This window comes from Hyaena hyaena, unplaced genomic scaffold, assembly GCF_003009895.1.
Source record: "Hyaena hyaena isolate Hyena2069 unplaced genomic scaffold, ASM300989v1 scaffold_1214, whole genome shotgun sequence".
Classification (NCBI taxonomy): Eukaryota; Metazoa; Chordata; class Mammalia; order Carnivora; family Hyaenidae; genus Hyaena; species Hyaena hyaena.
In genome coordinates, this window is record NW_024081851.1 from 354,522 (window position 1) to 372,492 (window position 17,971).

General features: G+C 53.4%; 1 protein-coding gene across 3 annotated transcripts in view; it reads right to left on the bottom strand.

Moving 5' to 3' along the window:
- Positions 1-17,971, bottom strand: part of SMOC2 (SPARC related modular calcium binding 2) — a 150,557-nt gene that overhangs the window by 73,160 nt on the left and 59,426 nt on the right. For 2 of the 3 annotated variants that reach the window (XM_039222931.1, XM_039222930.1), the window contains exons 5-7: positions 5,710-5,757; positions 2,734-2,784; positions 1,327-1,401 (exon numbers count right to left, since the gene is read on the bottom strand). In XM_039222931.1, coding sequence (XP_039078862.1) covers positions 1,327-1,401; positions 2,734-2,784; positions 5,710-5,757 — 174 coding nt within the window. Of the gene's footprint in view, positions 1-1,326; positions 1,402-2,733; positions 2,818-5,709; positions 5,758-17,971 lie in introns of all 3 variants that reach the window. The other variant, XM_039222929.1, reaches the window with a different exon arrangement.

Genomic DNA, 17,971 nt, shown 5'->3' on the forward strand with positions numbered 1-17,971 from the left:
TGATCGAACAAAATCAAGTCCCCAATTCTGAAGTTCCTAAGAGAATATGTATCTTTATACAAAAGGAAAAACGTTTCCCAATCATTTCTGAGAAAATAATTTCCAAATTCGATAAATACGATTTAGATCTATTTCCCTGCCATTTGTGCACACGGACGGTCAGACCTTGGGATCTTTCCCATTCTCACCTCAGCCCCGTGGGAGCGGCAGCCAGGAGGGATGAGGGCCCGGCCTGGGCAGTAACAACAGGAGCCGAGCAGCTGACGTGGGGCTGGGGACAGTGATGGGAGCGTCACGGACGAAAACCGCACATGCTCCATCCCAAACCCTCCTCTGGGGACTTCACGGCTCATCCCTCCTGCTGCCTTTCAGGCTGTAAATTGGTGGCTGTTCCAGCCACACGGAGTATGTCCCAGTGGCGGGAAAATACCAGGACTCAGGGCCTCCCTGCAAGGGTCCCTCCAGGGGTGAGTGAAAGGACACAAGGGGGAGGAGAGAATCAAAGTACCCTTAGTAGCCTGAACTTTGAGAAATTCTTGAGGTGTTTGTTATTATTTTTGTTTTTTATAAATAGACATTAAAACACACTTGGAAGAAGCGCATACAAGCACAGGCCGCACACAGGGCTATGATCTCAGGCTGCCTCTGTGAACATTTACGAGCTTTTCACTGGAGGCTGATCACAGAACATTCGCGTTCTTACTGAGTCTGTGGACCCTCAGCAGATGAATAGTTTAAACCCAGAAGGACACTTCCTTTCAGTTGTATTTAAACAAACAAAAAAAAAGCAATGTTCGAAAAGGCCAGAGGAAGCGCACGTTCAACCACTAAGCACGAACAGAGATCACAGCAAAGAGTCCACTTTCACGAAAGCTGTAAACGTTGCTAACCAGACACCAGGCCACCCACCGCCTCTCCACAAATGTCAGGATGGTCAGATTTAAAACATAAAAGTCTGTCAAACACTCCTTTGCAGCAAATGCAATCCACGTAGCTTTCAGGATTTTAAACTAAATTAGCCAAGGGTTTGGTCATCTCTGAAATTTGGTCAAAAGCAAATACTTATTATCAATTATTGCTATTTTTATACCTAAAGCTATAGTCTGTTTGGCATATTCAGAGAAACCTTTTAGAGAACTTAGGAAATTTAATAAAACCACCAAAATCTGACTACATTTTGGTGGTCAAGTCACAGGAATTATTTGCATGACTCATTGGAAACTTAGGGCAAAGATGTACTATCTGCACTGAACTTCCAGAAAGCAAAACCACTTCCTTACGTCGATTAAATCCCTCCTCACAAAGTAATGTTGGGCCCCTTTTTACCTGAATTCTTACTGGTTTTGTTCTGCCGACTCTTAACTTGTTCAGTCCAGAGCGTGGGGTAACGTGACGCAATATCTAATAAACCAAAACAAAATGATAATTGTTTTTAATTCATCATGAAAACACAGTCTCTCAATTAAAGACCTCAGCAGGGAGCCTAAAAGCCAAAAAGTCAGTGTGCTAAATCAATACATATTCTACATTTTTAAAGATACCACTAAACAGATTACATATTTGAGACAAAAGAGAAGAATAATATACAGTTATAAAATTTTAGTATACATTTTTTTTCCTTCCTCTTCCAGAAGTGTAAGTAAAATTTCTGTGAATCCAGAGTGGCTCCACCTAAACGGAGTGGGTTTCAGGGAAAATCCCGGAGGTACAGAAACATGCCCTCCTGGTGTAAAGAGGGGTATTCGTGTAACACATGAGCTTTCACTCGGGAAAGACTCATTACAAACTACACTACGTAAAATACAACTTTGTGTAAGACGTTTCAGGAACCCATCGTTTTTGGCAGCACTGTTTCACAAACACCGAGTATTAGCCTGGCGGGTCGGTCACCCCATGGGCCCAAGGACACTCGGAGGAGGCCGCCTTGGTCCAAGGCACCCTCGGCCGCCCTCAGCCTAGAAGCTCAGACAAGTTCCGTCTGTGTTCTCGCCTGCAAAACGGCATCTGAAAACTCGGGGGGCCAATGACACCGGGGAGCACTTAGTGCCGTGCAGACATCTGTCACCACTGTCACTGTTACGTGCTCACCACCATGTGGCTCCACGTCTCATCCTCTGCTTCAGTTATTATGTGCATTCCTTATACCTTGTCTTCAACCCTCTCCTTCTGGCCTGACAACGTGTGACACTTTGGCAAACGCTTCAGACAATTTATTAAAGGCTAAGAATAAGACAATTCCTCTTTGCCATGACTATAAAATCCAGAACACCTGAGACACACCCTCATGCCTGTGGCCTTACAGCTTGCCTCACATACTGCATCGTGGCAAGCTCGAGACGCGACAGACGTGGAATCGGAACAGGGAACAAGGCATGTGTTATTGCACACTTCTGAAATGTATCCTTTATATTATCCAAATTATAAAATCTCAACTCCTAGATTTTGATTTGGAAAAAAAAAAAGACCTTTGCACTGTGCTGTATGACAGCAGCATGGCCACATTCTCTAGCCATGCTCTGAAGCCACCGTGAAGGACAGCAGGTGTCAGAAAGTTGGAAGTGGCCAAATCCGGTCCACCTGGAGTGGACTCCCAGCAGGTGACTCGCCTGCGCCTCCCATGCCCATGACTGCCCCCGCACACGCCCGCCGTCCTCACCCCGCACACATCCACGTCTTCCCCCCACGCGCATCCACGTCCTCCCCCAGCAAGACCCTGTTTTGGGCCGGGCTCACCTTCTTCATCTCCTTGAGGCTGCGTCTCCAGCGCTGGAGCTGAGGCATCATCTGAATTCAGAACGGAAAAGATTTGCAAGGAGACTACAATTATGAGAGTAAGTTCAGTAAGTGCGCATACAGGATGGAAGCTGAGGGCTTGCATACGCCCCAACACCAACCAAACCACCCCCCGGGGGCCCAGGGCAGCAGGGCTGGCAATGGTGTGGCTAAAATGGTACAGGGCGCATGGGTGAGGGGCCACCTGGGAGCTTGTACCAGCTGGAAACCCAGCCAGTGGTGGGTGTTGGGGTTCCCGCCCCTCGGAGCCGAGCCATTCAGGGCAGGTGAGGGAGAGACAGGAATGACCCAAGCAAGGGGTCACAGTAGTGGGAAGGGGGACATGTCAACAGAGTCAGTGGGTTGGGATGACCGAAGACAGGAGAGATGGAGGCTGGGCTGGGGGGCTGGGGAATGGGGGCTGGGGGAGGAGGAGCCCAGGTACCCCTGCTCTGCCCCTCACCCCATTTTCCCGAGTGGAGGGCAGGTATCTAAGGATCAGGCCCTGACTTGCTGCCCTGTGCAACCCTGCACCACCAGCCCCTCCGTCACCCCTGCAGGAGCTGGGGAACAAGAGTCAACATCACAGAGCGGGACGCGGTATGGGTGACGGAGCCGCTCCACGCCATTTCTCTGGCGGCATAGGCTCCCCTGGATTCGTTTTATTTAATTAGTAGAGAGACTATGGTTCCCTGGTACAAGGTCAGGTTCTAGAGAGTTCCAAGACATGGCAGGATGGTGTGGAGAGTGAGCTGCTGGAAGTCGGCCCCCGATAAGCGGGGGCCCCTGCCAGGGACACAACCACAAGGCAGTTTGCGGGGCCCTGGGAGCCAGCCAGTTGTTTCTCACTGGAGCCTGCCCATGTGACCTTGTTATATAATAATTTGAGGATTAAAATACAATAAACAGTGCTGTAGATGAGGGCCAGCCACGGGGCTTATCTGTGATTCAGGACTCCCCCAGATGTCTGAGGAATAAAAATGAAGTTTCTCATAAGTTCTTTTGGGAGGCAGACCAGAAAGCTTTTTTAAAAAACTTTAACATTGAACGATCATTTGAGAAAAGGCCGGCTCTCTGTCAAGACGCCGACAGAACGTAAGGTCACCTGTTTGAGAAACTCAGGTTGTAACACTAATGGTCACTCTGAGCCGCTGAAGCTCATGTAAAATCCCTTCCACACACCACGGTGACACGGGAACACATCTACAGGGGCCACACACGTAGTGAGCGCTGTACATTTTCACCGAGGCCCGGGCAGGTCACCGCTGTGGGGCCGCCAGCCTGTTCCCAAAATCCCTGGGAGCCTGAAAGCTCAGACTGGCCTGCACACGGCGAGCAAGGCGTGGGGCACCCCAGTGACCGCCCACAGGCCTTCCCTCACCCCCCAGCGCCAGCACGGGGAGCCCTTCTCTGTCACCGTGACCCTGCTCGCCCCACCGGCCATGCTCTGGTCCCTGGCTGACTTTTGCCCCAATGTAACTGACACACTGGCACCTACTGAACTCGGCCTGGAGACAATGAAACAAAACCACGGAGGGCCGTGTGCCTTTTATTTTCCTCACTAGAGTCTGTAACGTCTCGTTTTGATCCACAAGCCAGCTTTGCCGCCTAATCTCAGGGATTTTCTCTGTTGTGTGCGCGTCCATAGGTCAAGAGGCTTCAGTAAAAAGGAGTGTATTCCTGCCTTACGTTAACTTCTGTGCCCACATGCCAATTCCCTAGGGATATTCGTTTAACTTTTACAGAGGATTCGACATGTGTCGCACAGGAACAGGTTTAGGAAACGCCCTCTGAAATGGCGTTTCCTTCCCTTTCCTCCTCCCCTGAGCACTGGATTGACGTTTGCAATCACGAATACTGTCCCTTCCTCGTCTCTAAAAAATACTGACATGCCCTCTCCAGGATCTTAGACTCAAATCCAAGCTGTTCTGCGCGACTTTATCGCCTTTTCCAAACATACACCCTCGCTCCAGCCAGTGTTCTATGACTTCCTGTCATTTTCCTCAATTATGAGGCTCTTCTGTTGTACATTATGCGTGTCCCCTACTCCACAGCCTCCGTGGCCACCACCACCTCCCCTTTCATGAGACCACTCGTGTGCCATGCGGTGCCTGTGCCCAGTGCCCACCCGAGGCACGCCTGGGGACTCTGACATCCTCCTAGGGCAGCGGCGGGGCCCACCCTGGTCTCAGGCCACACCAAAGGGAATGCGCTTGAGTGAAACTCCACACTACTCCGCTTTAGGTCACTTTTCTTTATTACTGGTTCATATACTATAACCTACATCAGAAAAAGAGTTGCCTGAAATGTTGGTATTAAAACATTTTTTTAATTCTGTCTTGAAAACGACTTCTGACATTAAAGGTCGACATGACATAAAGGCAAAAACGTGTCCCTGGGTCTAAAGGATGTGCTGTGGGAAGGGCGAAGGTGGGGCCCATGGAAGGTCATGGTGGGCGCACCGTAGCCTGTGTGGAATGAAGCCACCGCTACGGAAACGGCTTGCTGTTCCACCTGTTGCTACCAGTCCCAGGGGACATGACTGTCACACATGGGAAAGAGTACCCCTCTTTCTCACAAGGAAGAGTTGACACCTCTTTCCCAGCAGCCCTCAGGATTGCTACACTCCTGAATTACACGGGAGCCCCTCCCCGGGCAAACACTGTGGCACCAGGCAACACATACTGGTGGCCCCGACACAGGCCACGTCAGAAGGGCCCTCCCACGGGCGGGCGTGGGTTACGCGCCTCACACCTACAGGACCCTGGCGGTCCGAAGGGAGGAATAAAACAGTGTTGAACGAATACATAACAAACTGCGTCAGCTCTCCTATCATTTAGTCCACATTTAAATTTTAACTTGAGAAGCTATCTTAAGGCATCGACTGAATTAGCTGTGATATATCATCATCATGAAAATTTAATTTAAGATAGTTACCTGTTTTTCCCGTGCCTTCCCGTTGGGGCAGCTTTTCATTTACGGAACCTGAGGGGGGAAAGAAGGAATAAATTATCGCTGGCTGCCAAGTGGCCATCCATAGTCGTCATACAAGCTTCCTTCCACCTCCAATGGGTCGCAGAGCCTGTCACGTTCTGGTTAAACAAGCCACCTAGGACCCAGGGGTGACAATGTCAGCTGCAGTCACAAGCCCTAAGCTAGGAAGCCAGAGTGTTCCTACCGCCGTTGCTCGGCAGTGGGCCAGACCTGACACTCTGTAATAAACAACACGTCAGCTTCTTCAGCGACACGTGCATCACTGTGTGGGGACAGCGAAGGAACTGGAACTAAGGAGGGCATGTCTTCAAAGTAACACAGAGTTCTGCCAGAAACGCGGTGGGGCTGGGTGTCGTCCCACAGGAAAGGGTGAGGGGCCGCGTGTGTAGACGAGCGCGGGAAGCCGCGAGGCTGGCGAGTAACGCGAGCGCTTGCGACGTCCGTTACACGCAGACGTTCGAGCGACGCACCGCAGGCCTTGCGCGCTCTGCCCGCCAGCGCGAAACGGCGCGACGCAGCGACGTCCTCCCGCGCCGCCACCACGCCCTCCCCTCCCGAAGGCCAACAGGGAGCCCGGCCGCCCGGCGGGACCCGCTGAGGCGCGTCCGCGTCCCGGGCCGGCTGCGGCCTCGCGGTCTTGAACGTGAGGCTGACACGCAAACCATCACTTACACCAAAGACGTAAACCGTACGACACCTTGAGGACAAGCTTCCTGTTTCTGGGCTGTAACTACCACCGTGGGAGACGCGCGGCCGGCACCGTCGGAAAGGACCGCACGGGACGGACGGCAACACACGCTTGCAGACGCCGCCGGCCCTCGCGACACCTGGCGGAAGGCGGCGCCTTCTCCGCGAGGAACCCCGCGCGCCCGCGGCAGCACCGACCTCGGGGAGGCGCCCGGCCCGCCCGCGGCCACGCGGGGTCTGCGGCACGTGCCCCGTGGGCCCGGCCCCGAAGCGACGCGCCGGCCCCGGCAGCCCTGATTCGGTGAAACGGAGCCACGTGCACTTGGAAGTTTCGCAGAGGACCTGGTTCTCCGCGGCAGCCCGCGCCGGCTCCTCCCCTCCTGCCGCTGGCGGACGCGGCACGGCTTCCAGGCTTCAGAACACAGGGTTCTAGGGGCGCCTGGGTGGCTTAGTCGGTTAAGCGTCCGACTTTCACTTAGGTCATGATCTCGCGGTTCGTGGGTTCGAGCCCCGCGTCGGGCTCTGTGCTGACTGCCAGCTCAGAGCCTGGAGCCTGTTTCAATCTGTGACTCCCTCTCTCTCTGACCCTCCCATGCTCACGCTGCCTCTCTCTCTCTCTCTCTTCTATTAATAAATAAAAAAAACATTGAAAAAAAAAATTAAAAAAAAAAAAAAAGAACACAGGGTTCTGCTTTTGCAAGAAGCCTCGGGCTGTGAAAAGGGGCCACGCGTGGTTTTCCCCTAAAGCCTTGGGGCCCTGCCTTTCTGAGATTTCTTAAAAGGCTGAACGGTCTTCCATCCTCAGCTTCCTCTTATCATGTGTTTCTGCAAGGAGTCAAAACATGTTTTGTACTTTTGCCTAGAAATGATAATATTCCACTAATGTTTCTGATGTAACTATTCGGGCTTTAATATTTCTAGCTAAATGTAAATATCCTACATAATAATCCGATGCCCCGCACAACAGCACTTCTCAACAGAAAATATTTTGTAATCTAAGGGTCGAGGACTTTAACTTGCAGATTCTCAGTCAGCTAAGAGGCAGAGGACCTGGGGGCCTCAGGAAAGGGGTAAGGGTCTCCCTCCGCCCCCAGGCCTGCTGTCTCCCAGACCAACCACTGTTGACCTTGCTCACTAACCCCCTAAATCCACTCGGTGTCTACTCAAGCCAGTCTATACAAAAATAATTCCATCCTGTTCTTAATGTGGAAGAAATTATTTTAAAGCAGAGTCCAGTGTCCCTGGTAACCTGCTCCACAATTCAAGTGTTTTGTGGCAGAATTTGAAAGGGATCCAAATGCCCCTGGACAAAAAGCTCCCCAATCTCACCTCCTTCCCTGCAACTTCCTGTCCCAAGGGATGTGGAAAATGGCCGAATATCGCTCTCCACGAAGCAAAACCGTTTGCCGCGTACAGTCCACGAAACCAGAACCAGACAGCTGCTCTCACACTCTCATTACAGCTCTCAGGAGACAAGATTTGCTGGAGAATTCCCGAGAGTTTGGGACAGACGAAAATTTAGGATGTAGCTGCAGAAAGGGGTATTGAAACAGGGGCTTGGGAGACAGCAAACAGCTTTGTAAACCCCGGGCTGGTCAGCTGTGCCTGCAAGACCTGATCGCTGCCCAGGGACATAAAGATTCATGTGCATATTTCAAAGGACACAGCTGTATTCCCTCTATTTGTGAGATCTCATCCCCTTTAAACACTGTTTTACCTTTTGTCTAGTTTTATTGAGAAATAATTGGCATACAGCATCATATCAATTCAAGGCACACATCACAATGATTTGGCTTAGATACATTGTGAATTGATTACCAAGGTAAGTCTCACCGACGTCATTTCTTACAGATACAGATCATTTAATGATATTTTAAAAGAGGTGGCATTCTTTCTCTACTTCTCTGTCTCTCTGATAATAACTTAAAATAATATTTTAAAAGAGGTGGCTTTTTTCACAATCAGAGTATGCATTACTGGTGGAGGAAACCACAAAAACGAGGGAAAAACAGTATCTACGGTTTAAAGGGAATAACGTGACTCTCATCATCCTGCAGCCGAGCTTGCTCCTCACTCCTGCGCCACGGGACCTGCTTCGGGGCTGCCCAGGCCACGGTCCTCCTCTGGGCAACATGGCAGCTCATCCTCATGGTAGTGGCTGATCCGATTCAAAACCAGCTCAACTATGATGCTTACTGGGTGTTAGCAGATAGTGCAGGAGTGCCTAGCGAATCCCTCGTCCTTCCTGGATGTAAGACTAGATGTTATATAACTACTGTATACAGAACATAGCAGCAGGAAGTAGCACCCGGTACTAGATATTATGTACCTACTGTATACAGAATGTAACAGTGGGAAGTATCTCCCGATCTAGATGGTGATGGTTTTCCATACATCATGACTTCAATAACCAGATTTTAGTTAAGCGCCTGAGGAATCCAGGCTTTAGAGTAATCACAGAGAGAAATGGGGAGCTTTCTGCTATTTGCTCCTACCTCAGTTTTCCCTACCTATGGACCTCTGGGTCCCATGAGTGATGGGAGTGCAGTGGTCACAGTCAGGGCTCACTTCCAACGGACGAAGGGGACTCACTCCCCTGGATTTTCCTGAGTTTCCCTGTAGGTGACACTACCACCAAGGGTATGATGCAGCTCGGTACCCTACGGGCTGGAGAGGGCAGCAGGCGCTAACCTAATGCAGGTTCTGGTGAGGCTGGGCCCCTAGAGAGGCCACAAGGGAGCCCCTGCTTCTGCAGCAGCCGTTCCCGGGCCCAGGAGGAAGAGACGCCTGCAGACCTCCGTGCCCGTGGACAGCGGGTGGGGGCCATGACCAGGGCGAGCTCTGCCCCCTCCCGGCTGACAGAGCCACATGTCTTCCTCTGAGGGGCTCAAACAGCACAGCATCGTCTGGTCTTGTTCCACTGCACCAGCTGCCTCCCAGCGACCTACCCTGAGGCCCAAGCACCTCGCTGTATCCGTAGGGCCACGCTGGCCACGCCAGCCACCGCCATGTCTGCAGGGCGTCACCAGCTACTTGCCTTATTGTGCCCAGCAGTAGCAAAGGGCAGAAAAGAATTTCATGACTGGCAGCACGATTTCTTGAGATGTGAACTGTGTTCCCCAGATACGCCATGTTCCCATTGAAGAGACGGGCCAGGCCTTTGCAGCAGAGGCATCGAATGCCGCTCAAGGAGAACTTCGGCGTGATGGGCTGGCTGAGGTGAGCCTGGGTGCCACCCCTCGCCCCTCCTTGGCCTCCGTTTACCTCTTGTTCCCGTGAGCACCTCACGTGGCAGAGAACTCCATGGAGCCAGAGTCTCATTGCTGAGCACCTCAGACACAGAAAGGGGCTGGTCTGCCACACTCCTAGTCCCTGCAACCTTGGGCAAGGCCAGGCCGAGCAGCCCCTGACCTGCCCCCACCCCCAACAGCCATCCTATGAGGCCGGGCCATGCCCAGCACGTGAGGGTGGCCTTGGGGACAGTGCTGGGCAGATGGAAAGCAGAAAGGAGCTGCAATCGCTGCGTGGCGCCCTGTCCCTTGGCGTGACGCAAACTCGACGGCCCAGGAGAGCAGCGTAGGTCACCCTGGGCCACGAGGACCCCTCCGAGCCACAGCCCTGCCCGTCGGGGTCACTGGTGGCTGGAGAGCCAGGTGGCACCTCCGAGCCTTTTCAGGCCATCCGTGACCCTGTCCCAGGGAGGCGCTGGGACCTCCTGCCCAGACTTGGGCCCCAGGGTAGGCTTCGCCCGAGGCCCGGGTGGATCCCAGCAGCTGCAGGTGACTGCTCGCCACCCGATGCTACCGTTCCCGCCATCAGACAGCCGTGGGGTGTGGCCACACGCTCCTTCCGTCACAGAGCAGGGGAGAGAGAGGGGCCCCCAGCAGGATGTTCAGTCCACCTGGAGAGACACCGAGGTGGGTACTGTGCCCCTCACCTGGAGACGGCGGGAGGGGGCTAGCCAGGGCCAGTGTCCCCGCCAGGAGCATCCGTGTCTCCTGAGACTCATCAGAAACAGACACCCCAGCCTCCTTCCTCCGGGGCCGCTCCTGGGACAGAAACTTGAGGACCGCACTCCGCACTGAGAGGCCTGGCCCATGCTTCCTGCGGGCACAGTTATTACGTGTCACCGTCCTCGTCACGTCCGCGCATCTGCGTCCCCTCTCGGCCAGGCCACTGCCGCCACTGTGCCTCCCATTGCTCTTTGTTTCCATGGCCAAGAAACCAAACCACACCGACCCGTTTCCTGTCGGTGAGCCTGCGGCCAGGCCCAGGCTCGCCCCGCGCGACAGAGGGCAGTGGCTCTGGGGTTCCCTTCCCGGGCCTCATCCTGTGTGCGGTGAGGCCAGCCTTGACCCCTGCTTGCAGGAGCGTCAGAGGCGAGGAACGCTCTGGACGTGCCGCTGCCGGGCACACGGGAGCTCGGCTGCCACACACGGTGCTATGAAAATAAGTTCTACTCGCTTAAACACGCTTAAAAGAAAACACACATCCTTGTCTGTCTTTGCACAGAATGTCTCCGGAAGGACACAGCCACTGGGGCTGGGATACAGACATGAGGACCAGTCACCCCACAGCATCTCCCAACTCCTTTCACAGCTTTAGTGACTATGTATTCAGTAACTAATGTGACAGAACAGACACTGAGGCACAGGTGTGGAAAAGACACCCTGGAGTGTGGAAGCTGTGAGAGCCTCAATTACCAACTATAGCCACCAATTAAATGTACAGTACAGTAACCTAGTAGATTGAAACATAAAAATAAAAATGCAGTGGGGCACCTGGGGGCTCAGTCGGTTGAGCGTCCGACTCTTGATTTTGGCTCACACCCTGATCTTACACTTCGTGCGTCGATTCGATGCCTTCAGAAATTTCCACTATCTGGGGCGCCTGGGTGGCTTAGTCCGGTTAAGCATCCGAGTTTCGCTTAGGTCATGATCTCGCAGTTCATGGGTTCGAGCCCCGCGTCGGGCTCTGTGCTGACTGCGAGCTCAGAGCCTGGGGCCTGTTTCAGTCTGTGACTCCCTCTCTCTCTGACCCTCCCCTGCTCACGCTGTCTCTCTCTCTCTCTCTCTCTCCTAGAAATAAATAAAAATAAAAAAAAATAAAAAAAAAATTTCCACTATCTGTAAATTTTATCGGAAATTGTACATACCTGGCGCTGGCTGTATCAAACTGCTATTTTTATCTCATCAGGGATGCAAAACGAATTTACTCAATGCCTCAAAACTGGTCGCAGCAGTCCCTGAGGATTTATGTTTTTCCTTAAAACAAATCTCGGTGCGTGGCGTCTACACCGCAGCCCAGCAGCCCAGGTGGGCAGCTGGTGGTCACGCTGCGGCAGGGCACACTCCCTCGGGTGCACCTTCCACTCCGTTAGAGCTGTCTTTGCCTGGGGTCCCTTGCCAGTATGCACCGAAATATTGTTTTACTATCACTTTTCGGGAAGAGAACTGTTAAGCCTAAAGAAAAAGCCATTTTGGGGCGCCTGGGTAGCTTAGTTGGTTAAGCATCCGACTTTCGCTTAGGTCGTGATCTCGCGGTTCGTGGGTTCAAGCCCTGCGTCGGGCTCTGTGCTGACTGCCAGCTCAGAGCCTGGAGCCTGTTTTGGAGTCTGTCACTCCCTCTCTCTCTGACCCTCCCCTGCTCACGCTGTCTCTCTCTCTCTCCTAGAAATTAAAAAAAAAAAAAATTAAAAAAAAAGAAAAAGCCATTTTGAGAGGGAAAAGGGCCTCCTTCTGATTGGTACCCTTCCCAATTCACACTACGCAGCTGTGAATTTGCATTTCCATAATCTTCATAAAGAAACACATGGGAGATGTTAGAAGCCAGCTGCAGCTGTTGATTTTGATGCTTGGAAATTCGGTTGTGCTGGATGTATTTCCTTCAAATTCCTCAGGTGTGCAGGGTCCTTAACTTAGTGTCAGGGAAATTCATTCATGAAAAATGAAAAAAACAGTTAGCTTCTCTCTATGAAGTGAAAATTTTCAGAAATGTTGAGGAGAGGGGCACCTGGGTGGCTCAGTCGGTTAAGCGTCCGACCTTGGCTCAGGTTATGATCTCACGGTTCGTGGGTTCGAGCCCCGCGTCGGGCTCTGTGCTGGCAGCTCGGAGCCTAGAGCTGCTTCAGATCCTGGGACTCCATCTCTCTGCCCCTCCCCTGCTCACGCTGTCTCTCTCTCTCTCTCTCTCTCTCTCAGAAATAAATAAAACATTAAAATAAGAAGGAAATGACGAGGATGTCCACAGAAATGTGACCTTGCTGCACTCCAGGTAGAGGCCAGAGCAGCAGGCAGTGTGGACAAGAGGGAGGACCACTCTCTGCGAACCACACCTCACGCAGACACTCTGCATTCACGCCTGGGCCTTCTCCGACCCAGACGTACAAGTTGCCCAGATAAGCAGTTGGACTGTGTGAGTGCGATCGGCCCCAGGAAAGGCCCAGGAACTCACTCCTTCCCGTCCGAGGTAATGCAAACCCTCTGATAACGGACATGGAGGGAGCCATATTTGATGTCACAAAACCCGCCAGGGAACAAGTAAGGCCCGAGAGGTGACTTTCTGTCCCGCGCCACGAGAAGGCACGGGAACACCGGGCGTGGCAATGTCAGGTGAACAGGATCTCCATCCTGCACCCGAGAACTCTCCCCATAGCCCACCCTGGTTTAAGAAGGGGGAGGCGGATCACAGGACGACCCCCCTCTGCTCCCCTGTATCCCCAAGTCTGTAGCTGACTCAAGCACATACCCCAAGCAGAGCTGCATAGGAAGAATCTGGGGGCACCGTAACATGAAGATGCGCACATGTGGGTTCACTGTACACTGTCTCAAACCACTTTGGACTCTTGCCAGGAATAAGCTCATGGCCACGGTGCACAGTCACAGAAGAGAGATGAGATTAAAACCCTGAAGCTATTTCCAAATAATAGCGAATAGGCGAGCTGCACAATCCTCCCTCGTAGAAAAGTCCTTTGTCTCTGACCTCCACCCTGCCCCCAGCAGCATTAGTCTTCAGATCTTTAGAAGGAAGAAGAAAGGGACAAATCCTTACAGAAGAAACCCTAATCAGCGGTGCACAGATGGAGACGTGTTACCTCGGCCCCTCACCAGCACAGAGGACGGGCAAGCTCCCTGTCATTCCCTTCATGTCCCGAGCATCCCCTGTGTAGGAAAAGACCCTGAGCAGAGGGCCGTCTGCAGACCCGGGGGCCTCGAGCCACAGGGCAAGGCGAGCGTATAAATCCCCAGCCACCAGCCAGGAGCACCCGCTTTCCAGCAGGCGAGGCCTGGAGTGCCTCTGGGTGCAGTTCAGAGAGCAGCTCTCTGGTCCTACATACTCTCAAGGCCACACGCTGTTTGCGACAGGCATTCGCACTCGCTGCACGCAGGGAGAAGGCTCCCGCCGTTCCCCAGGCTCACCTTCCACGCCCGCCTCAGAAGCACGCTCGGCCAGGAGGAAAGCAAGGAGCCGGAACTCTCCAGAACCTTGAACCACCTTCCCAGAACCATCTGTCCCTCACCAGTCCACGTCCGCCCGGCAGCAAGCCACCCTCTCGCGGGCCTGCAGCCCTCAGCTAACGCTCCCAGCGGTGACCGCGTGTCTGCAGAGGCCCCAGCGCCACATGCGCCCTGCCTGGCAAATCCTCAACAGCAAATAAATGAATCAGCGATGACAGGGAACGGACTCCTCGGGAGAAAGGAGCAGCTGGACGTTCGGCGTGAGCCCCAGGTCAGCGGGTCTCACTCACTACGACTTACTGGAGCAGGAGCTTATTACTGGGTTAGGAGTTTGCCACGTTTAATAACCCGGTTACCAGGAAAGGGGGTCACCAAGGCAGAAGGGCTGGGCCCCCCCCAACCTTCCCCTCCACTGAGCCCCTGCCTCTTACAGCCTCTTGTAGGCCGTGGCTGGAAAGACCCAGCAGATCACTCACTGGCATCAATCCAAGCAGAGTCCTCACCCCAAGGGACCATCCTTGATTAGAGCTGATTAAAGTAGATGGCAGGTTGTCAGAAGCACCGAGGCACTAACGTGGGGGGTGGAGGGGCCGCAGGCAGCTCCGAGTACCTTCCACAAAACCTCCACGTGGCCGTGGACTTACACACTTTCTCAATAAGGCATTCAAGGCCCATGTCTTGCATTATTGCTCTTGACTGAAAACGTGGGCTATAGAGGCAGAAAGACACAGATTTAAATCCTAGCTCTGTCCCTTGAAGCACGGAGGCCTTGGGCAGAGTCCTCGCCTGGCAAATACTCCCACCTAGGCTGCTGTGCCGGCCAGCGCCCAGGGGCCACAGGCGGGCACCAGGCCTGCCGCCCCCGCCCCTGCACACCGGCTCGGAGGCCAAGCACAGCCGCTCATCCTCAAATCGTCATCTCCGCCTCTTCCATCCCGTCCCTCCCTTCCCGCCTCCGGTGCGTCCTTCCTTAAGGCTCCTGCAGCATCTCGAGCCCGGGCGCCCCTTCCCTCCGAGGAGACCCTCAGGGAAGGAGGTCAGGGAGCCGTGAGGCCTCAGGAGGAATTTAGCCTAGTGTGTTACCTCTGCCAGTGCTATGAGCTCTTTAACCTTCTAAGTCTTCCTAAACCTGTGAAATGCTGCCCTCCTGCCTAGAATCACACGAACAAACAGGCCGAGCAAGACAGACTATTGTTGAAGATGCAGAGAAATAGCTTCTCCTTCTGGAGAGGGGGCCCCGGTCCAACCCCGCTCCGCCAACACGCCCTGCACGCTCTAGCCCCGCCCTGGTGCTGTGATCCGTGCGACGGCCCTTCGGCACCTGTCTCTGTGGCGTCCCACCCGACGAGGCTTCTCCGAGTGCCGGAGGGGACTCTTGTCTGGGTTCAGGTTTTAAACGGACCCCTGTGTTGTGTGTTTCCAGGCTTCCCCTGGGGACCGCGCTGGAGCCACGCGCCGGCATGAACGGAGCGAACCACGACGGGCCCCACGGACATCCAGCCACCTCCCGGATCTGGCTGTTAGAGCAAACGCTGCCGTGGACGCCCGGGGGCCTGGGTCTCCCCTGCTGCAGCCGTGAGTGCGGGTCTCGGGGAGCCTGCGGCGCTGCGTCACCGCACGGGAAGGGCACGCGGGCTCCGCCCCAGTGGCTGCAGCCTCCCACGGGAGGCTCTGCACTTCGGCGCTCAAGGGCACGTCACAGAGAGCTTTTTCTTTGCTGCTAACTGGGTGGCGTGTAGGGGACTCTCGCTGTAAGTTCATGTGCATTTCCCTGGTACACGAGCCTCAACACTTCTGATCGCTGGCCATCAGGCTTCCTTCCTTTATAAAATGCTGCCTGTTTAAGGGGCGCCTGGGGGCTCAGTGGGTTAAGCGTATGACTTCAGCTCAGGTCACGATCTCACAGTTTGTGAGTTCAAGCCCCACATCAGACTCTGTGCTGACAGCTCAGAGCCTGGAGCTGCTTCCGATTCTGTGTCTCCCTCTCTCTCTGCCCCTCCCCTGCTCACACTCTGTCTCTGTCTCTCAAAAATGAATAAATGTTAGAGGCGCCTTGGTGGCTTAGTCGGTTAAGCGTCCAACTTTCGCTTCGGTCGTGATCTCGCAGTTTGTGGGTTCGAGCCCCGCGTCGGGCTCTGTGCTGACTGCCAGCTCAGAGCCTGGAGCCTATTTCGGAGTCTGTATCTCCCTCTCTCTGACCCTCCCCTGCTCACGCTATCTCTCTCTCTCTCTCTGCTAGAAATAAATAAAAATATTTTAAAAAAAATGAATGTTAAAAAAAATTGAAATGCTCCCCATTTAAAACTTTGGACCATTTTTTGCTAGTGTCATCTCATTTTTCTTATTAATGGGAGTTTGGCTATTTTGTAGTAATGGCTTAAAAATACATATTGATAGAATAAAGGAACCCTTCTTCCGAGAGTCCTTCTGGGAGAAGGGAGAAGGTGGAAGACTTGGGGCTCTCGTCCCGCTGAAATCTCGCCAACATGTGGCATCTGCCTCCCTGTGCTGTGGTCCATTCCTGTGTCAGCGCGTGTTCATAATACACGCACGTGCACGTTCGAAGTGACAGTTACTCTTTATGGCCACATTTTAAACCTCTTTTCCAGGTTTTACATGTTTATAGCATGTATTTACAGGGTAAGCTTGGTGTGAACTCCAGGGCGCAGGCAGCTGCTGAACACTGAGGCTCACCCAATTCCAATAAACCAGGTGCAAACCAGGGCCGTCGTTTACAGCCGTGGCTAATGGACACTAGCCACGACGGACCAGCCGGGGGACCAGTGAGGGGGGGGTGCACACAGAGTCCCTGGCTGTCTGCGGACCAAATCCCAAGCCCCTGCGGCGCATTAGCGTCCCGGCCCATGCACAGTGCGGTCCCATCGCCCCGCCGCGCTGCAGGGCCTGCGAGGCTGTCAGCCTCTGGGGAGAAGTCCACCCTCGTTATGCAAGAGTCCATCATACACTGTTCACGTGCGTGTGTGCCTGAACGGGCCTGGGCAGCGCGCATGCATGCGGGAGCTCCAGCGTCCCGAAACCCCCTGGTCTGACCCTCTTGACAACCCCCCACAGCCCTGCAGAGCTTCTGAGCATAGCCCCTGCTCTCCACTCCCGCGTTTGCACAGAGTAAGAGCACGGCTGAAGCGGGGGCTGAGAGGCTTTCCTACAGCTCCCTGGAAGTTCTTCAACGCACCAGCAGCACCAGCAGGCGTGAGGGGGCACCGGCCAGGCACCCCGAGGTCACAGCCCCCAAACCGTGGAAGTGGAGAGAGGGTCTGAGAGGAGAGCCAGCCCCGTCGACACCCCAACCCTGCCCTGGAACACTGAGCTTCTCCCTTGCTTCCCACACAAGAGACCCCGGACTTCTGAGCACGCTGTTTTTCATAATCCATCATGTGGACCCCAGAATCCACACGGACAGTGAGGAAATGGAGCCTGTCTATACAGTTAAATTATAATCACTAGTACCTGCTTGGAAAAACACGTGAGTCACAGTACAGTGGTTTGATTCCAAAAACAAAGGACTGTTTGGAGAATGTAAGAAATTCAGCCAATTTTGTACATGGTTTTCCAATAAAGATCTTTTAGACACAGCTTAATTTTTCAAACGGTATCACTAAAATCACAAAAAATAGGAATCCCCCCGGCCCTCTCCTGTGAACAATAAGGCTCCATGCAAACTGCTGCCACACGCCTGAGATGAAGTAAGTCTGTGAAAGTACGTCCCAGAGCGAGGGACCCACGCGGAGGCCACGGCGGGTACCATTCTCTCCTTTCCTTCAGTTACTCCGTGAGTCTGCACAAGAATTATTAGGTGCAAACGTTAGCTCACTAAAAATATTTGTCAGCAATTTTTAGCTCTTGGATAACAAAATAGTTATTTGAAATAAATATATTTTAATTCCACATCATGCACACCCCGTGGCTTTTAAGTGATGACCAGTCACTGGAAATATTAGGTTTCGTGTTGCTGTTAATTACAGATGTCATCGGGCTGGGCAGTTATGAGTTCTGGCCTGTGTCTTGGCTGCTGGTAGAAGCGTCTGAATCATGAGCAGAAT